At 36.2% G+C, this 22,913-nt stretch overlaps 1 protein-coding gene across 8 annotated transcripts in view; it reads right to left on the reverse strand.

Moving 5' to 3' along the window:
- RASSF9 (Ras association domain family member 9) overlaps positions 1-22,913 on the reverse strand; it is a 49,286-nt gene that overhangs the window by 12,951 nt on the left and 13,422 nt on the right. For 2 of the 8 annotated variants that reach the window (XM_049883996.1, XM_049883997.1), the window contains exons 2-4: positions 13,994-14,123; positions 11,294-11,589; positions 8,726-8,812 (exon numbers count right to left, since the gene is read on the reverse strand). The exons of 2 other annotated variants lie outside the window; for them this stretch is intronic. In XM_049883996.1, the coding sequence (XP_049739953.1) occupies positions 8,726-8,763 (38 nt within the window). In that variant the 5' untranslated portion in view covers positions 8,764-8,812; positions 11,294-11,589; positions 13,994-14,123. The remainder of the gene's footprint in view (positions 1-8,725; positions 8,813-11,293; positions 11,590-13,993; positions 14,124-22,913) is intronic. 4 more of the 8 variants (XM_049883999.1, XM_049883994.1, XM_049883998.1 and 1 more) reach the window with 3 other exon arrangements.

Here is a 22,913-nt window from a genome sequence, read left to right on the forward strand (position 1 = left end):
GATAAAATTAACATATATGGTGGTTCCAGGTGCGGTCCTTTCCAGACACTCTGGAAGGAGTGGCCAACAGGTGGACTACCTGCTAGGAGGCTGAATAGGAATACCATAGTTGTTTGCAATTGAAGGTCATTTATTATTAATTGGTTATAAAATGGAATTGCCTGGATTAAAGAATTCAAAGTTCATAACTTTTCTATTACATTATAAATTAAATACACTTTTTAAATATTTGTATAATTACAAGAATGATGTAATTAACACTCAGATTTCACTGACACCACTTTAAATTTGGAAAGTCAGGTTAACTGGAAAAACGTACAGTCATTGTTCAGTTTGAAGGCAGATATGAAAGCCCATAAGGCAGGATTTGATCAAGTCATGGCTTAGATGTACAGTACTTACCATTCATACCTAAGCATAAAGAAAAAAAAATTTTTTTTTAAAGCATACATATCTTAAAATAAGCATAAGCATACATGTCTTAAAATCTAGGCAGCTTCTTGAGTAGATTACATGACCAGAAAGATTTGAGTCAGTTATTTATTTCACCACATATAGCAAGGTAATTTACCAGTTCTCCATTTTAAGTAGGCATAATGAATAAATAAAAACTAAAAATACTGCCTTACACAATGTTAAATAGGGTACCTCAAATTTTGCTTCTGAGTAAAACACACCACAGTCAATAACACTTAAGGAATTTAAAAATCAAATATGTGCTGAAAATTACATAAGATAATGGTTGTGCTTTGAATTGACTTAACTAGTTTGTCTATCTTCAAGAGTGGCTCATAACAAAAGAGAAAGTGCTCTTAGTATCTAAACTATGACTTTCCACGTTAATAACTTATTTCACACAATCATCTCTTACTATATTTTAGTGACTGGAAATTGAATTAAAAGTAATTTGAAACATTACTCAGAAGAAATTATCTACTACTCATTCTAAATGTATACTACACTAAATATATATTACACTGCATCTGTAATTATGTAGCATATATTTATGGCATTTCTCATGCACATTCTGTTCTTACTTATATCTGTGTTTTTAATAACTTAATGAGTTCATAATACTGAATATATTTTAAGGTTCTTGTGGAAATATTCTGCTTTGTGTACATAGGACACTTCTGTTTATTTCAAAATAGCTTATATTCATTAAATGTTTGAAAATTATTAATATAGATACAGAAGAAAGTAATTATTATAATACTACTGTATACATTTTTATCTAATTCCTTAAATTCATTTTTCTCTCTGCAATATTAATACAAACCATTTATGACTATCACAGCAAAGTATAGTGGGAACAATTAGTCTTATGATTTAAAATTTATTACTTCATCTTAACTATAACAGGTATTGTGAATTCTGATGAGTCATTTTTTCTAAGCCTCTTTACCCTTAATTGTAATACTGCAATGTACATATCTGCCTCATATTTCTCATGAGGTTATAACAAACAAGAGAAAGAGTAAAAACTTTGAAAACTAAAAATGTACTAGGTGAATACAAGTTATTGGCAATATTAATAAATATACTGTTGTTGTTATTTAATGTAGAAAAGGGCATAGTGTTTTTAGTAGTTATTCAGGAACATTACTGAATTTGGTACAGTAGTTAAGAATATTGTTATTCAAATACTTCTCTATCTCACCATATTTTTTCACCTGCTTCAACCAGTCAATTTTATTGCATGTACACTACCAACATAATTATTTAGCTACTAAAATACATTGGAAAAATAATTATTATAATGTTTGGATAACAGGGAAGTCAAGAATGCTTTTAATCTTCTCTGACATTGTTGAAGATGGTATTAATGAGACTCACTTCACCTAAAAGATATGTACACACCTGATTGTTCCTCTCCAGCTACCGCATTATTTCTTTTTCGTCTTTTTAGAATATCCTTAGCAGAAAATTAAATAAGCAGATTTACATGCTAAGTAAAATTATTCAATAACGTGTTAGCCTCACAGATGCTTTTCCATATTCACTCTAAAATGATAGTGAAAAATTAAATACGGGACTTTTCGCTTTAACTCCATTGTCAGTTAGGAACTTAAAAAATATTTCTCCACTAAAATTACTTTTAATACAAAAAATCAACTATACAGAATTACGATGAGGTGGTCATGAGTAATTACAAATGCAACAGTCATACAATCAAATATCCCTTCAACAAACTTTCATTGAGTAACTACTATGCACATAGCATTAGAGAATAAAATAACACTTTAAATCTTTTTTTTAATCTTAAATTTTAAGATAAAATATTTTTTAAGATACTACAATGTCAAATTGCACATCTATCTATATATCTATCATCTATCTATCTATCTATATCTATCTATCTATCTGTCTATCGTGTATCTATCTATCTGTCTATCTATCATCTATCTAATCTATCTATATGAAGGAGTCCTGGTGACACAGTGGTTAAGCACTCAATTGCTAATGGAAAGGTCGGCAGTTCAAACCCACCAGGTGCTCCGTGGGAGAAAAGACCTGGTGATGCACTTCTGCAAATATTACAGCCTAGGAAACCCTGTAGGGGCAGTTCTACTATGTGCTACAGGGTCACTATCGACAGAGTCAGAACAGACTAGACAGCACACAACAACAACAGATGGGTAGAGAGAGTGAGACGGAGAGAGATAATAAATAGATAGATAGGCAGACAGACAGATAGCTAGATATAGATATCCCTGGTGTGCAATGGTTAAGCTCTGGGCTGTTGGAACCCACCCAGCGGCTCCTTGGGAGAAAGACCTGGTGATCTGCTCCCATAAAGATTACAGCCTAGAAAATCACATAGGGCAGTACTACTCTGTCACATGGGGTCACTATGAGTCAAAAATAGACTCGATGACACCTAACACACACACACACACATATCGGGAATTAAGAGTGAAAGCAGACAAAAATGGAGATTACTAATGCATATTTGGCTATCTCTATTCAAGTTGTCCAGAAGAAAAAGACAATGAAGTTGGGGCATAGAATAATCAAAAAGCAGCATGTTTTTCCTCATATATATATATGTATATGTAGATATAAACAAAGACAAAAAAAAACCTCCTTGCTGTCAAGTTGATTCTGACTCATAAGCGACCCTACAGGGTGGAGTCGAACTGCCCCATAGAGTTTCCAAGGAGCATCCTGGTGGATTCGAACTGCTAACCCAATTAACCACTATGCCACCAGGGTTTCCAAACTTTTATAGTGTTAAACTACTGAGGTTTTTGATATAGTTTGTTAGCAGTTAAGCTATCCTGATTAATAACATCCTTAACTGCTCTACAGGGTTTCCAAGAAGCACCAGGTGGATTCGAGCTGCTGACCTCTTTTTTAGCAGAAGTAGCACTTAATCACTATGCCACCAGGGTTTCCTCCTCATATATAAAAAAAAAATAGTAGGCACTAAAAGTTAGGTATATCAAACTTAGTGAGACAAATATTTTATATTTCTTCCCACTTTCAAAACAATCAGAATCATTAACATGTTAAGAATTAAAGATAATTAAATTATCAAATAGTCTTCTAAAACCCTGAATATGTACAATAGGATGCAATGCGTAGATATTTATGGAAAGTATTTGGAACTCTGAATGTACTTTTCCATAGAACCTATGCCACAATTCCTCGTTTATTTCCTAGGTCAGACAAGAATGTATGTTACTAACTCAATCTAGCCACCGTGTATATAGAACTGATTCTAAGTAAAATGCTTCCTTTGCTCGACTCTGCAGAACAAGACTTCATGCTTGGAAATCACAGAACTTTCTTGATCCCTGTGCCTGGATATTGTGATAGAAGTTTCCGTCAGATTGAAGGATAAAGAGATGTGAAATTCTGGGGATATATCTGAGTCCCAGGCAAATTCTCAAAGACCGGTCTCTGTTTCCTTTTTACTACCATTATTTATTTTTTAAAACGAAATTCTCTCCTTCTAAGCCAGTTATCGCTATAGGGTCACCATGAGTCAGAATCAACTGGACAGCAACAGGTTTGGTTTTGGTTTTAAGTCAGTTATTCTCTACTGGTGGTAATTTTGTCACTAAGAAACATTGCAATGCCTGGAGACATTTTTGGTTATACATTAGGGTTTCAGTGTAGTACAGTGATGTAAATATCTTACAATGCCTAGGGCAGCCTCCACAGTAAAGAATTACCTAATACTAAGGGTCAATAGGAAACCCTGGTGGCGTAGTGGTTAAGTGCCATGGCTGCTAACCAAAGGGTCGGCAGTTCGAATCTGCCAGGTGCTCCTTGGGAACTCTATGGGCAGTTCTACTCTGTCCTACAGGGTCACTATGGGTCGGAATTGACTCGATGGCACTGGGTTTCTGGGTTAAGGTCAATAATGCCCCTGTTGAGAAATCCTGTTCCAGGCTTCTAACAAAATAGACTTTCATCACAGCCTCAACTTTACCCTTTTTCTTATCTTTCAGGGAATCTAAAAGTAAAATATATGAAGGCAAAAATAACAAACAAGGGAGATATTACCAATCTCAAGTAGTCTAAAATAAATAATGATGACAGTTGGCATTCTATTTACTGGTACATGAGTGGAGCATTGATTTTGCTCTTTTTCACCTATAAAAAAAAAAAAAAAACTATAGCCAATCTTTAAATTTGTTATTGTTAATGCGGTCCAAGTGGACCTCCCTTTGTTAATCCCGGAGCTGGTCCTAAGGACTACAGACATTTGCATTTAGATATTAGAGATGTCTGCGTAGATGTTACAGAATCACAAACATCCAAATAGGGTATTTAGGGAATTAGTTTAGGGTAAAACTTGCATTCACTATGTACCAAATCTTATTTCTTCATTAAGAAATAGTATTTGAACATCTGGTAACCGCTGGGCCTTGGGATGAGAAGATGACTGAGTGAGATAACGTGATGGAAATAGTCAAAGAGACCAGTGCCATGGTCATGGTGGGAAGGGAGTAGGCAGAAGGGTTTATCATTGCATTTTCTCATTCCATTCAGTCTACTGTGCCCTGGGCAAAAAGGCCAAACAAAACCAGGATTGGGAAGGGAGTTTTCTAGACACCAGAGTTTGGGGGAAGAGAAGGCCAAGACAACATCTGCGGCCATTACAAGATGAAAGGAAAATCCCCTGAGGCAACTGTGGGAAAGGAGAGAGAAAAAAAAAAATCTCTGCTATCACCTAGACATATCTGTGGTAAGATAGGTCTACATAGACTAGGAGCAGTCTTTAATAAAATATCTTAGCAATAAATCAAAACTACATTCAATATAATATCATCTTGCTTTGGTTATTCAAAAGATTTTGAAATGGAATATTGTACTGAAATCACCATTATTCACATCAACTGGCAGATCAAAATTCAAAACCAAGCCAGTTGCACTGGATTTCGTTCGGACTTATGGAGCTTTCTTTACAGGCACCTCTGGGTGGGTTCAGATTGCCAACCTTTTGGCTAGTAGTTGAGCGCTTAACTTTTTGCGTCAACCAGGGACTCCTAATTGGCATGAGGCACTATACCAAGAAAAAAGAAAAAAGAGGTGACTTGTATTTCTGATTGCTAAATACAAAACAAGCATTTATAATACGAAACATGATTTTATAGTATTCTACATTTTCTGCTTTCTGAGTAAGGCAGACAGAAACTTAGCATTTTATTTTCCATTCGGTTAGGAAGAAAAATGCTTCTCAGCCAAAATTCTCCTTTCATAGGGAAATGGGATTTGTCTTCCTAACATTTTCTTAACACATAATACAATCAATTCACTTTAAAATTTTGATCAAAGCTCAATACATATATATACTACTCAATTGATAAGACTTTCACTTCCCTTAATGTCACAATGTAATTTAAAGCCATGGCAAGAAATAGAACAAAAATTCATACAGAGTATATTATTCACCAGTGTGTGCCTGGTACTCTAATAAATGCAATACAAAATAATAATACAGAGAAAAAAATAGTTACTGTACAGAGATTCCGGTTCAACAGGAAATGCAGATTTAATGGAATATTGTCAGATTTTTCATAGAAAATGCATTAGATGACTGCGACAGTTACAAAAACTCTTCTCAGACAATTCTTCTTTCAGCACATTTTACCTAAATAAGTTATAAGTGTGATGGGGAGTGAGGGTCAGCCTATTTAACCATTTAAAATATCACTGTATATATAAAAAATAGCTCATATTAAAAACGTGTCTGTAAATAATACTTGGAGATAGAGTGACTCAACCACACAAGGCTCATTTGGAAGGGGAGCTATAAAACAATAAAATGAATTCAATGCTTTAGTTTCAGCATATTTATCTGAGGCTTAAATCCAGCAATACTTTGAATAAAAGCATTAGATTTATTAATGAATTAAGGTGGCTGTGGATAATAAGAAAATTTACTAAATTAGCTCTATACCAGAAGTAGTAAAATAGTATATGAGTTTGCAAACCCAGCTCCATACCAATTATGAAGTTTAAAAGCCGGGTGTCATAATAATCCATTTGGATGCTGAAGGGTGAAGTAAAATGTCACAGCTATTTTCAGACTAATAGACTGTACTTCCAACTTAGCCAAGAAATTATTTTAGCTTCTTCATTATTATCTAAAAGAAAAATATATAAATTATCCATTTTGAATTATTATATACGAATTTCTAACTTCCTTTAACATTCCTTTGTTAATTGACCTATAATTTTAGCAAATTTGATTAAGTGCTGAGGGTAAAAAGAGAAATAGAAAATAATATCTTTATGCATAAGAATCTGTCATATAGCTAGAAAGGAGAAAATATATTTTGAGATATAAGTTTTAAAAAATTCAAGCCATACTAACAGTACTGAAAATCAGGAATTATGCATTGTCCAAAGGTGTTATAAAATTTCAGAGAAAGAAAGCAAACTACAATAAAAGTTAAGTAATATTTAATAAATAATAAAAAAAAAGTAGAAGTTGACTTCAGTATCTTCAATACATTCTCAAATCCCATAACCCTTTGCAGAAAGTCAGATTAAGCAAGAGCACTTCAGGAAATCTCATTTGGGACAAGATACCGCCTTGGATCTTGTTTCTAAGATCCATTCAAATTAGGACTTAACAGTAGGTTCCGTAGTCAAACCAATTTTACAGATGAGGAAACTGAGGCACAAGAGATTAAGTATTTGTTCAATGCTACCCTCAGCTCATAAATGAGGGAAAATGTGTTTGGATGAATGAATTAGAATTGAAGCAGACTACTGGTGAACTCTCCATAAATTCTAATAATCAGTATATTTCATTAAGTTTTCTCTCTGAAATCAAGATACTAAATCTGAGTCAGATGTATTAACTTATTTAGAAAACAGAGTTTTGTGGCATCCTGAGAAAAATATGAGAGAACAGACTATTTACTTATCCTGACTTCTATATATCCTCAATATACAATTGCCTGTTAGTGAAATATCCAACAACTGACTTTCCTGGCAATCGAGAGGCCTGTCATAACACAAAACCCTAATTATTTTAACCTGTTTAAGAAGCAACTGCAAGATTATTTTTCAGTTTCTCCGGTGAGTGGCTAGATGAAATATTAAAGTGATTGTCCAGCCAATTCAGATTTTTTAAAAGATTTTAAAAATGAATTTAACCAAAGTGTCCAAGTATCCAAGAGATAATATTTTTTCATTTTCACAGCACTGTGAAACCCAAAAATATAATGTAGTAAGATGGAAAAAGTTTTGAGCTGCTGAATCAGCTGCACTTAAGTTTGATTACTGGCTTTTTTATATGCTAGACAAATTTTTACTATTTTTATCATTCCTTATTATACAATAATATTTGTCATAAAATAAGCAAAATATGAAGTTTAAATAAGAAAATAAAAATGACCTATTCATCTTACCACCTAGAGCTAACAATTGTTAACATTTTAAGTATTTCCCTACAGTTTTTTTCTATATGCTTGTACAAGATAATATTAATAATAGTAGTTTTGTTGTTATTTGCCATCAAGTCAATTCCAACCCATGGTGGCCCCATGTGTGCAGAGCATAACTGATCTATGGGGTGTTCAAGGCTGCGACCTTTCAAAAACAGGTCACCTCAGGCACTTCTGGTTGGGTTCAAACCACCAATCTTTTGGCTAGTAGTTGAGTGCTTAGTGGTTTGTACCATGCAGAGACTTCTAAAATGATAGTAATACCAACATTTAATGAATGCTTACTATGTGCTATGCCCAGGTTAAGTGCTTTACGTGTTCTCATTTAATTCTCATATGCCAAACCAATGAGGGAGGTGCTATTATTATTTCTACTTCACAGATGAGTAAAGGAGTAAGTATAGATCATTTTGTACATACTGCATTTTATTTAATAATTAAATCATTAACCTTTTTCCCATGACATTAATTATTCTTTACAGCATCATATTCTATTGTCTAGACATACTGTTATTTATTTAAAAATTCCTTGAGGAAGTTATTTAATGTTTGTAGGTTTCCATTTTTTTCATCTGTAAACTTGGTAGACTAATACTCAACTCACAGGCTTGTAATAAATATTAAAAGAGACAATATACATTAAGTTCCTAGCCCAGAGGCTGATACATATATGCTGTTGTTGCGTCAATTCTGACTCATGGCAAACCTATGTGTGCAGAATAGAACTGCTGTGACAAGACTGTGACCTTCTGGAAGCAGATTACGATGCCTTACTTTCAAGGCAATTCTGGGGCGGGGTTTGAACGACCAACCTTCCAGGTAGTAGTCCAGCACTTAACCACTGTGCCATCCAGGGACTCCATAATTTGCTTTTAGTAATTACTAGTTCCTTTTTTACTCTAAAAAGACCAAAAGAAAGAAGACATCAGCAATATGGCTATATGGAGAGTGCTAAAAAAGCCAGTTCACATTTGTAAGTGCCAGCTTAGATATTTAAACATACAAAGCTAAATGTCACTACTAGTTTTAGAAACTAGAAATTGAAAGAGATAATTGGTTTGGTTAATTTTCCAGCTTTATTTAGACTTCTCAAATGTGTAAGAAGTAGGTGTAAGTCAATATTACAATGTTCAAATAAATTTGGAAAATGTTTGGCTAACACGAGGTTCTCAGATTACAGGCCACTGACCACATCCAGCCTATTTCCTATTTTTGTATGGTCCACGAGCTAAGAATGTTTTCTACATTTTTAAATGTTTAAAAAAAATCAAAAGAAGGATAATATTTCATGATATGTGAAAATTATATGCAATTGAAATTCAAATTTAGTGTCCATAAATAAAGTTTTATTGAAACACAACCAAGCTTATTCATTTACGTATCGTCTGAGGCTGTTTCCACTCTACAATGACAAAGTTGAGTAGTTGAGACAGAATCATATAGTTCATAAAATCTAACATATCTACTCTCTGGCTCTTTACAGGGAAAGTTTGCCAATTGCTGTGTAAACAAAGTGAAAAGGTTTTCATCATGGGGCTTGTAAGAATACCTCACAAAACTTAAATTTTACAGGAAACATTTTAAACACACAAATTCAATTATTTTCTTTATAAGAAAATTTTGCAATGAAACATGCCATTTATATTTTCATAAGCCACTAACATTCATTAATAGGAAATGAAAATAATATTTCAATATAACCAAAGCATGACTACATATAATTCAATAAAACATTCATATGGGTCTTTTTATATAAAACATTGTGAATTTTGAAAGAATAGGTGTTGAATAAACAATTCAAGCTAGGAAAGAATTGCAAGTCTTTAAATTTTAGAGAATTGTTCATAAACTTATTTCTAGTTGGTTCTAAAACACGATATATGCCCTATTTGTTCAGTCTTTAAAAACTATAACAACTGCTTAAACCTATTTTAAATCTGTTTTGACTGTTTCCCGTACTTAAAAAAAAAAAAAAAATGATCACCTCAGGAAAACTTAAGCCTTTTTAAGTAAAACAAATATAAAAAAACAAATATATTACACTATAAATTGTTAAAAAAAAGCCCAGTGCCGTATAAATTGTTTAGTCAACATAAAATAGAAATAGCAATGTTAAATGACGATTTTTTTTGTTTCTCTTTAAAAGGCATGTGCGCACAAACACAATATTAAGTAAAACTAATGAAGCAGGCACATGGTGAAGAATCTCCGGCCCACCAGCTAACTGTGGTTAATTTTACCCGACATGTGGCAAATTCCCTCTGAAGTAACATTTTTAGGTCATAGAGCTGCATTATCAGGAAGAGATAAAAACAGGCTCTTTCAGCTATAAATAGTACAGATCTTTCCTCAGATCACCAAGACAATTTGAATCACTGTTTTGATGGACAAAGCATGAAAGACAGTGCTATCAAAAGTTTTCTCTAAACACAAATCCGTTAAGGTTTTTCTTAAAATAGTTTTTAAATTGGAATCCTTCACAAAATTAACAAAAACAGAAGGAAAAAATTACTCTTACAATGAAAATTTGTTGTATATTTGTATGTGTGTGTGTGTATACACACACACACATATATAACACCAGATTTCTTTTCTAGGAAGTAATAGAAAAGAAAACTGCAGACATTCCATAACTGTAGAGTAGCTACAATACATAATTCCCATAAGCAGAGTAGAGGGACGGGAATGTGTAAAGAATGTGTATCGGAGACTTCTGGGGGTTAAGTAAACTAAGCTCATAGTTCAGATTCCGGAAATTGATTATAATCAAACTGTAAATATTTAACATGTAGTATTTAGCAAATGAAATGCTGAGAAAATACCTAATCTCTTTGGAAATTCTAGTACTTACTTCTCAGTGTTACCTGTGCCAGACAAGTATCTAGATTCTTTATTGTTTTACACTTTGTAGAGAAACATTTCATAACAACAAAGCATATTTATTTAAAAGAATGTTACCGAGCCCAAACATTTAATGAGAGCTGTGGTTATATCAATTATTAGCATTATTTTTTCTGTAGGCAGTCAAATCCATAATTGGTTTTACCTATTTTGGTGGAAGGTATTTCCTAACGATGACAATTTTAAGCTTGTATCTCTGTTTTCTGAGATATGTTGGCAAATTTGAATGGCACTAGAAATCTGAAAGAATCTGAATTATCCATGACGATAGCTAAAAACACAAGGTGAGCTTCTTTATCTCTGGTTCTCATTTTTTGAGTGTTTTGTAAAATAAACTGCAATAAAATATGACTTCCAAAAAGGAAGCTAAGGCTTTCTATTGGGAGCTTAATCTAAGATAGTCAACTCTTAGTAAAAAAAAACAAATTACGTAAGAGCAGTAAATGGGGACAGTGGTAGTTCAGTGGTAGAATTCTCACCTTCCATGAAGGAGACTTGGGTGTGATTCCTGGCTAACGCACTTCACGCACAGCCACCAGTTGCCTGTCAGTGGGGATTTGTGTGTTGCTATGATGCTGAACAGGTTTCAGTGGACCTTCTAGACTAAGACAGACTAAGAAAGATCTGGTAACCTATTTCTGAAAGTCAGCCAATGAAAATCCTCTAGATCACAAAAGTCCTGGGTGCAACTGATCATGGGGATGGCACAGGACAGGGCAGCATTTCATTCCATTATGCATGGGGTTACCACGAGTCGGAGCAGGCTTGAAGGCAGCTAACAACAACAATAAAGAGCAATACAAAATGAATAACTTGCATAAACACAAATATACCAGTGCAAGGAACAGGAGAGAAATTTAAAAATACTAACGTAAGCAAAATACTCATCATCCATATCAAAAGTGTCATATTTCCATTTGCCTGCCAAGGTTTGAAACTCTTTAATATTTCACTGTCTACCTCTCCTCTAAGACTTTGCTTCATAATTTATCCTTTCTCAAACTCTTTATAACTTCTACTTCTTCCTCTGGAACTTTCCACGGTGTGTATCAATCTTGTCATGTTGTAATGAACTTTGTTTGATCTCTACTCTCTTTCCTTCATAGCCAAACTCAAATAGCAATTCCCAGTTACTGTCTCTAGTTCATTGTTTCCCAGTAACTATTCAACCCACTACCAAGTGACTTCTGCCCCAACTACCCTCAAGAGGTGCATTTCTTGTAAGAGTTATCAGGAATCTCCTAAATGCTAAACCCAATAGCCATTTTCAGAATTAATCTGGCTTGACCTCTTTGCAACATTACGTATTGTTGGCCTCTCCCTCTCATCCTTGCAGCTGTCCATTCCTTGACTTAGCTGATGCCACTCTCACATGGTTCTTCCTTCACCTTTCTAATTTCTCCTTCTCAGTTCCCTTATGGGACTTGCTTCGTCTCCATATTTAATAAATGCAGATGTGGCAGATTAACCTGGCCATAAATTATTTGCACCTTCTCCCATCAAGAGAAAGAGTCTATTCCTACCCCTTAAACAGACCTAAGGACTTGCTATGACTAATGGAATGTGACAAAGCTGTGTTATGCAAATTATGGAGACCTCAAGAAGACTTGCAGCTTCCAATTTCTTCCTTTGGGAATGCTGTTCTGAGACCACCATTTGAGGAAAAAGCCTGAGATGAAAGACCAAGTGGAGAGAAAGGTCCAACCATTTCAGCTATCCCAGCTGAACCCAGGCCTCAGCCAATCTGCCACTACATGAGAAAACCCGCATGAAACCAGCAGACCAGCCACAAAGCCAACTCACAGTATCAAGAAACCAGCAAAAGGGTCATCCATGCAAGCCACAGATTACGAAAAATAATAAATTGTTGTTATTTTCAGTCATTAATTTTTGGAGTATTTTATTATGTAGTAAATGATAACTGATTCAGTCAGTATCCCCCAGGTTTCTGCCTATGACTCATTTCTTGTCTCACTATGCACACTTTTCTGGGTGACTGTAACATCATCTAAAACTTTTTCAACTAATTGTATGATGATCGCTCCTTAATCTAATGATGTTGCCCTTGGGAAACCTATTGATTACTAGAATGGATTAGACTGCATCTGTCATGCTTTTGTTTTGACTCTGGCCCTTTCATAACCTTTTCCCATAACCTGTTACCCTTTGCTACCCTTCTCCATTTTATTCTGCTTCAAATGTTGCTTTCTCTAGGAAAATTCCATGACCTTGTCTGAATAACCCCACTCCTATCACCCCAGATGGAAATGTGTGCCACCCTTGAGGTTTCCACAGAACCCAGTGGTGTTGGTGAAGAATATTGAATATACCATGGACTTCCAAAATAATGAACAAAGCAATTTTGGAGAAAATATCAACAGAATGTTCCTCAAAAGTGAGAAGGGCGAGACTTCATCTTGCTTACTTTGGAAATGTCAGCAGAAGGGACCAATTGCTGGAGAAGGAAATCATGCCTGGTAAAGTACAGCATCAGCAAAAAAGGAAACCCTCAATAAAATGAATTAATACAGTGGCTGCAACAATGGGGTCAAACATAGCAATGAATGTGAAGATGGCATAAGAAAGAACAGTGTTTCATTCTGTTATACATAAGGTCATTATGAGTTGGAGCTGACTGGATGACACCTAAAAACAACAACAACCTTGCATAATGTTACTTCATTACTAGTTTGCCAGTCAGGTCCTGGACTGACTGTTGTTAGGTGCTGTCAAGTTGGTTCCAACTCACAGCAACCCCATGCACAACAGAGTGAAACCCTACCCAGTTCTGTGCAATGCTCACAATTGTTACTATGCTTGAGCCCATTGTTGCAGCCACTGTGTCAATCCATCTCATTGAGGGTCTTCCTCGTTTTCACTGACCCTGTACTTTACCAAGCATCATGATGTCCTTCTCCAGAGACTGATCCCTCCTGACAACATATCCAAAAGATGTGAGATGTAATCTTGACATTCATGCTTCTAAGATGCATTATGGTTGTACTTCTCCCAAGACAGATTTGTTCGTTTTCTTAAAGGCAGTCAATGGTACAGTAAATATTCTTTGCCAACACCACAATTCAAAGGCATCAAGTCTTCTTTGGTTTTCCTTATTCACTGTCCCGCTTTCACATTCATATGAGGCAATTGAAAACACCATGGCTTGGGGTCAGGCATACCTTAGTCCTCAAGGTGACATCTTTGCTTTTCAACACTTTAAAGAAGTCTTTTGCAGGTAATTTGCCCAATGCAATGCATCTTTTGATTTCTTGACTGCTGCTTCCATGGATGTCTTTAAGATCTAGGCACCTGATATATGTATGTTAAAAAAAAAAACAACTCATGGGTGTCAAGTCAATTCCAATTCCTAACAACCCTATAAAAACTGCCCCATAGGGTTTCCAAGGCTGTAATCTTTATGGAAGCAGGCTGCCACATCTTTCTCCCAAAGAGGGCTGTCAGATTCCAACCACCAAACTTTCGGTCAGCAGCCAAGCACTTAACCACTGTACCACCAGGGCTCCTAAAGTGCCTAATATAAAAAAAAAAAAAAAAAATAGTAGGTGTTAAATGTATCTTTTTTTTTTTTTGGTGGGCGGTAGCAAGATAAATGAAGGAAACTTGTCAGCCAATAATTTAGAACAGAAATCTGCAAACTAGTGGCTGGTGGCCATATCTGTATCACTGCCTTTTTTGGTAAGTTAAGTTTTATTGGAACATGGCCACGTCCATTTAATTACTCATTGTCTATGTGGAAATTATCAAACAATATCATTAGTATCACTCACATGCAAGCAAAATTTTGCTGAAGATCATTCAAAAGTGACTGCAGTAGTATATAGACAGAGAACTGCAAGAAGCTCAGGCTGGATTCAGAAGAGGATGAGGAACCAGGGATATCATTACTAATGTCAGATGAATCTTGGCTGAAAGCAGAGAATACCAAAAGGATATTTACCTGTGTTTTATTGACTATGCAAAGGCATTCAACTGGGTGGATCATAACAAATTATGGATAACATTGCAAAGAATAGGAATTTCAGAACATTTAATGGTGCTCATGAGGAACCTGTACATAGATCAAGAGGCAGTTGTTCGGACAGAACAAGGGGATACTGATTGGTTTAAAGTCAGGAAAGGTGTACATCAGGGTTGTATCCTTTCACCATGCCTATTCAATCTGTATAAACCAAAAACCAAACCCACTGCCATCAAGTCGATTCTGACTCATAGTGACCCAACAGGAAAGAGTAGAACTGCCCTGTAGAGTTTCCAAGGAGCATCTGGCAGATTTGAACTGCCTACCTTTTGGTTAGCAGCCATAGCACTTAACCACTACGCTACCAGGGTGCTGAGCAAATAATTGGAGAAGCTGGACTATATGAAGAACAGGGCATCAGGACTGGAGGAAGACTCATTAACAACCTGCATTATACAGATGACACAACCTTTCTTGCTGAAAGTGAAAAGGACTTGAAGCACTTACTGAAGAAAATCAAACACCACAGCCTTCAGTATGGATTACACATCAACATAAAGAAAACAAAAATCCTCACAACTGGACCGATAAGTAACATTATGATAAACGGAGAAAAGATTGAAGTTGTCAAGGATTTCACTTTACTTGGATCCGTAACAATCAACAGCCATGGAAACAGCAGTCAAGAAATCAAAAGACACACTGCATTGGGCAAATCTGCTGCAAAGGACCACTTTAAAGTGTTGAAAAGCAAAGATGTCACCTTGAAGACTAAGGTGCACTTGACCCAAGCCATGGCATTTTCAGTTGCATCATATGCATGTGAAAGCTGGACAATGAATAAGGAAGACCTGAGAAGAACTGACACCTTTGAATTGTGGTGTTGGCAAAGAATATTGAATATACCATGGACTGCCAAAAGAATGAACAAATCTGTCTTGGAAGAAGTACAACCAGAAAGCTCCTTAGAAGCAAAGATGGCGAGACTGCGTCTTACGTACTTTGGACATGTTGTTGGGAGGGATCAGTCCCTAGAGAAGGACATCATGTTTGGTAAAGTACAGGGTCAGCGGAAAAGAGGAAGGCCCTCAATGAGGTGGACTGACACAGTGGCTGCAACAATGGGCTCAAAAGCATAACAGCAATTGTAAGCATGGTGCAGGACTGGGCAGTGTTTTGTTCTTTTGTGCATAGGGTCATTATGAGTAGGAACCGACTCAACAGCACGTAACAACAACAACAACGTCTGTTTTCACGGAACAATGACAGAGTTGAGTAGTCGAGATGGAACATTATGGCACAAAAATCCCAAAATATTTATTACTTGGCCCTTTACGCAAAACTTTTGCCAACCCTTGACCTAGGTAATTCATATGAGCCAAAGGTCTAGATGTTATTTATTTAAATAATAAAACATTTATCTAAGTTCACCAGGAATGCAAGCAATCTGTGCAAGATTCTCTAGGCAGAAGAAGTTGAAAATAATGTGGTCTTTACACATAAGAAACTTATAAACTAGAGGAAGTGATACCCGTATTTAAAAGTAATTTCAGCCAAAGGTAATGACTAAACTCAAAACCCAAAAGTCACTAAAAGAAAGACTGCTAAATGCTTCATGTGGATGGAGTGGGTTTAACATAGGATTAGTCAGCCCAAAGGCCCAAACTGCTCCCTTCCAGGTGCAGCGTATGTGTATTAATCAGCCCCATGTGCAGGTCAGAAGGGATGAGAGTAGGCTGGATGAAAGCCTGCTTTCACAGTGGAATATTTGGAAATAGTTGAATGACACCTTGAATTTTTCACCCTTCAACCTGATGTTCTTCCCTCCCCAAATTTATGTTTGCCTTTTTTCTTCTTCTTTTCTTTTACTGTTCTTAATGTTGGCACACCCATATTTCCAGTCACTTAGATCCAAAATTCTAGTTATCACTGACTCTTTTTTCAACTTGACACTTTCTGTGCCCCCCCCCAATCCATTCAATTTTAAATTCCTATAAATTCTGACAGTGACTCTTTGATCTATCTACTTCTTTTTCTTATGTAAAAGATCTCTTTAATTCTCTAACTGGCCACCCAGATTCTTCTTCTACTCCCCCCAATATTTTCTATATATTTCATGATGTGTAATAAACATGTCATTTTCTTGCTCACAGTTTTTTAGTGGTTCCCACTGACAAAAATAATCTGGCCTTCCAAGAGCTCCCTTGACATGGTCATGCCAAATACTTAGCCTTTCCTCATGTTTTTTCTTGACCTACGATGTTCTTTTCCTATCTATCTATATTTAAATCTTTCCTCTCATTTAGGGTACAATCAACTGTCACTTTGTGAAACCCAAAGAGGGGAACTGCTCTCTCTTTCTAGCTTCATATGCTATTTCATCTGTAATTCCAGCCCAGATCTTCAGGGACCAATGTCCTACTAAGCACTTGCACTTGGATATTTTATAAGCATAGGAAACTTAACAAGGTCACAACCCAAACCAAAAAACCAAACCCACTGCCGCCAAGTCAATTTCGACTCATAGAGACTCTATAGGACAGTGTAGAACTGCTCCATAGGGTTTCCAAGGAGCAGCTGGTGGATTTGAACTGCCGACCTTTTGATTAGCAGCTGAGCTCTTAACTGCTGCACCTGGAAACCCGGTAAGGCAGTTCTACTGTGTCCTATAGGGTCATTATGGGTCAGAACTGAAAGCAATTGGTGATCATCCTTTACTTGCAATAGCTTCATGACCAGATTCCCTGTGTCCACTCTTAGTCCTACTACAATTCCCTCTGCATATAGTAGCCAGGATCACCTTTTAGAAAACATAAATAATATCATATAATCCCCCTGCTTAAAGCCCTTCAGTGGATTCCCCTTGGATTTAAAATGCAATCAATATCTCTAATGATCTACAAATACCTAATGATTATATCCCCACCTAGGTTTTCAACTATGTCTCCTACTATTCCACCTCTTACTCACTGGTCTTTTTTTTTTTTTTTTTTTTTTTACAACTCAAAGCACTTTTTTTGTATCAGTGACTTTACACTTTCTGTTCCATCTACCGAAAATACTTTTCCTGCAGAGTACTAGATGTCTGATTCCTTTCGCTAATTCTGATCTTAACTCAAATCCACTTCCCAGATCATCATACGCTCTCCATCATAGCACTCTGGTTTCTCGCCTTACAGCAGTAATCACTAACTGGGTTTTTTTCATTCATTTATTGTCTGTTCAATGTGTGGTTACCATCGCACTGTAAACTCAAGGAGACTAGAGACCTTGACTATCTTGCTCACTACTCTCTCCCTAGTACCTAGAATAGCATCTGTCAAATATTAAGAGGTAAATAAATATTTGTTGAATGCATGGATTTTATAATGATACTTAAAACTGCCTGCTTTGTATTGCAATTATTTATGTATGTTGTGTGTCTGCTAATCAGCTTGTTCTTGAAAAGCATAGTTCATTATCTGATTCATCTGTCATCTTTCATGATGCTCCCCAAAGAGGGAGACTCAATAAATAATTCTGGATTTATTTTTAATCACCAAATATCCATCGTCTTAACTCACAACAGGGGAAATATATATAGGTAGATACCCAACCCGAGCACAAATAACTTTACTTAATCCTCTAAATTATGATTATAACAAGTTCTCCTAATTGAAAGCAGAATCACTAAAAATGACCAACAGGAAAATAAAAATAACTTAGTCTCGGTTTTACTACTATTATTAATAGTTCTAGGAAGAAATCCCTTCACACTCACACTAGGTTAGACGAACAGACAATCAAGAAACCAAGTTAAATATTTTGTGGTCCACTGTGCTGTTAATAGAAATCGAACCTCAAAGGTCCACCATAGCTTCTTAAGTGTTTTTCTAATTGTATACAACTCTTTCCTTCATAAGAGAATATGGTTCTTATATGCCTATTCCATGGGAATAGCCATGGTTTTTCAATAGCATCTCTCATAGATTCCAGGAAAATGTGAGGTCTTATGTGCAAGGCTAAAAATTGGTACTCTTAGGCTGCACTGTGGAAGACTGTGGTTTCCCAAAATTAATGCTTTCCTGTTGGGTCCTATGCCCCCTCAATTAACTATAACTGCTGAGAATTCCAGTGGGGATGAAAGAGGTCAGAGTAAACAAGGAAAATTAGACTAAGAAGTATTTGAGATTATTATAAAATACCCCAGTCATTGGTGAAGAACAACAAACATACACATACAGAGTATTTAAATGGGCCTTAGACACAAAATTCCTCTCAGTTATACCCCATTACTAGTGGGCACAAAAATTTGCTGAAATTGGACCCCTATCTGCATTAATGGAATTCAAATTAAAAGATCCTAAAATGATGGGATCACTCAATTCCACGAACTGATAAACTGACCGATTTAAGACAATAATTAAAATGTGCAGCAGTCAACTATAGTTACCATTAAGACTGACACCGTTATATAAACACATTCTTAAGTTTTCTTCTAAACACTTTCCTTTGTAACTTACAATAGTAAAATATTTTTCTGTACCAATCCGATGAAAATTACGGATTCTTGTCAAGCTGACCATATTGCTGCTTGCTTCCTGGAATCTTTTGATTATCCTATCTGAGTCAGTGTTGGCTTTGTGTGATTCAGCCCCCTCCTACACCTTTTTGTACATCGTATTACATTCCCTTCTCTTGTCTAAGCTTGTCATGTAACTGTGGGAGCTTAATAAATGCTATCTAATTATAACGATTCTCCTTTTATTTTCCTTTACCTCCTTTTACTCTTTTCACATATATGTCTACTGAAAGTCAATCAACAACATTTATTGAACACCTACTCTACAAAGGAACAGCCCTTCTTCAATTCTAAAAGATATTCTCATTTTCTTAATTGTATTATACAGATTGCCATTTCATCTACTCTGTCAAAGATAGTTTCCCATGGAAAGGTGATTTAAAAAAAAAAAGAGTTCATGCATGAGATATTTAACCATAATGTTGTTTTCTCAATTAGGAGTTTAATCTTTTAGGAATGAAGTTGTGTCTTTGCAAGTCTTGTATAGGACCACACAGAGTTTGCCAGTGATAAAGAAATAAAATGAAAAGAGAGGTACTCCTAACAATCAAATATATATGTGTTGCTAAACTTGGAACCTTGCTTACCAAATAATAATCACTCAATAGTTATATAGATATTAGTATCATTTATAAAATAAACACATCTTTTTATAAGTGGAAATTAACATATTTGATTTTCACCTTAATGCTTTCTTTCATGATGGAGGTTATGTGGCAGTGCATTATGTTTTAAATAAAATAAAATTACCAAGACAATCTTCTAATAATCCTATTTTTTAAGTTATCTGGAAAAATAGGCAATACCATAACAATTAAATTCTATTCCACAGTGGGTATTTTAGAATCATTGAAGCTTAAATCTGAAAGGGACCTTAAATATTGAATTCAGAACGGGAGCCAAGATGGCGGACTAGGCAGACGCTACCTCGGATCCCTCTTACAACAAAGACACGAAAAACAAGTGAATCCATCACATACACAACAATCTACAAACCCTGAACAACAAACACAGATTTAGAGACGGAGAACGAACTAATATGGGGAAGCAGCGATTGCTTCCAGAGCCTGGAGCCAGCGTACCAGTCAGGTACGGCACAAGCACAGAGAGCAGCTCCACCCCCCTGAACTAACCCCGGGAGGGGGACCAGCCGGTTCCACGGGCAGCGTGGGACGCAGCCGGTAGGAGAAGTCCCCGGGAGGCAGTGACTGGTCTTGGAGCAGAAAGAGCAGCGTCCGAGCCGGGACACTTGGTCATGGCACAAGCACGGGGACCTGCTCCACCCATCTGAACTAACCCCAGGAGGAGGCCCAACTGGTTCTCGGGAGCGGCACGGCCACGCGGCTGGAGGGACGAGAAGTCCCCTGGAGGCAGCGACTGATTTTGGAGTCGAGAGTGCACCGTCCCAGTAGGGGAGTCTTGACGCTGGGCGTGGGGCTGGAAGCGGAGGATCTGACCGTGACTCCAGCGGGCCAGACCCCCCGGGGGCAATCTCCACACAGCCAGCACACATAGGCGACGCTCCCCGCGGGAGTCTCAGATATAATAGTCATTCCAAGCAAGACAAGCAACTCTGGCTATATTCTGAGGTGCTACTCTCTTATCTCTCTGTTCCCTCCCCCACCCTCCCCAGGCGGCTTCATTAACATCTGAATAGCCTGAGCCAGAGGGAGAACTCTGATAGTGATCTGACTGCATTTTTTTTTTTAGGGGATTTTCTGGAAAAACTAGTTTCCCAGTGATGGCTCGGAGACAACAATCCATATCAAACCACTTAAAGAAGCAGACCATGACAGCTTCTCCAACCCCCCAAACAAAAGAATCAAAATCTTTCCCAAATGAAGATACAATCTTGGAATTATGAGATACAGAATATAAAAAACTAATTTACAGAATGCTTAATGATATCACAAATGAAATTAGGATAACTGCAGAAAAAGCCAAGGAACACTCTGATAAAACTGTTGAAGAACTCAAAAAGATTATTCAAGAACATACTGGAAAAATTAATAAGTTGCAAGAATCCATAGAGAGACAACATGTTGAAATCCAAAAGATTAACAATAAAATAACAGAATTAGACAATGCACTAGGAAGTGAGAGGAGCAGACTCGAGCAATTAGAATGCAAACTGGGACATCTGGAGGACCAGGGAATCGACACCAACATAGCTGAAAAAAAATCAGATAAAAGAATTAAAAAAAATGAAGAAACCCTAAGAATTATGTGGGACTCTATCAAGAAGGATAACCTGCGGGTGATTGGAGTCCCAGAACAGGGAGGGGGGACAGAAAACACAGAGAAAATAGTTGAAGAACTCCTGACAGAAAACTTCCCTGACATCATGAAAGACGAAAGGATATCCTATCCAAGATGCTCATCGAACCCCATTTAAGATTGATCCAAAAAGAAAAACACCAAGACATATTATCATCAAACTCACCAAAACCAAAGATAAACAGAAAATTTTAAAAGCAGCCAGGGAGAAAAGAAAGGTTTCCTTCAAGGGAGAATCAGTAAGAATATGTTCTGACTACTCAGCAGAAACCATGCAGGCAAGAAGGGAATGGGACGACATATACAGAATACTGAAGGAGAAAAACTGCCAGCCAAGGATCATATATCCAGCAAAACTCTCTCTGAAATATGAAGGCGAAATTAAGATATTTACAGACAAACACAAGTTTAGAGAATTTGCAAAAACCAAACCAAAGCTACAAGAAATACTAAAGGATATTGTTTGGTCAGAGAACCAATAATATCAGATATCAGCACAACACAAGGTCACAAAACAGAACGTCCTGATATCAACTCAAATAGGGAAATCACAAAAACAAACAAATTAAGATTAATTAAAAAAAAAATACACATAACAGGGAATCATGGTGGTCAATAGGTAAAAGATCACAATAATCAAAAAGAGGGACTAAATACAGGAGGCATTGAACTGCCATATGGAGAGTGATACAAGGCGATATAGAACAATACAAGTTAGGTTTCTACTTAGAAAAATAAGGGTAAATAATAAGGTAACCACAAAAAGGTATAACAACTCTATAACTCAAGATAAAAACCAAGAAAAACGTAACGACTCAACTAACATAAAGTCAAGCACTATGAAAATGAGGATCTCACAATTTACTAAGAAAAACGCCTCAGCACAAAAAAGTATGTGCAAAAATGAAATTGTCAACAACACACATAAAAAGGCATCAAAATGACAGCACTAAAAACTTATTTATCTATAATTACCCTGAATGTAAATGGACTAAATGCACCAATAAAGAGACAGAGAGTCACAGACTGGATAAAGAAACACGATCCATCTATATGCTGCCTACAAGAGACACACCTTAGACTTAGAGACACAAACAAACTAAAACTCAAAGGATGGAAAAAAGTATATCAAGCAAACAATAAGCAAAAAAGAAGAGGAGTAGCAATATTAATTTCTGACAAAATAGACTTTAGACTTAAATCCACCACAAAGGATAAAGAAGGACACTATATAATGATAAAAGGGACAATTGATCAGGAAGACATAACCATATTAAATATT

This window comes from Elephas maximus, chromosome 4, assembly GCF_024166365.1.
Source record: "Elephas maximus indicus isolate mEleMax1 chromosome 4, mEleMax1 primary haplotype, whole genome shotgun sequence".
Taxonomy (NCBI): Eukaryota; Metazoa; Chordata; class Mammalia; order Proboscidea; family Elephantidae; genus Elephas; species Elephas maximus.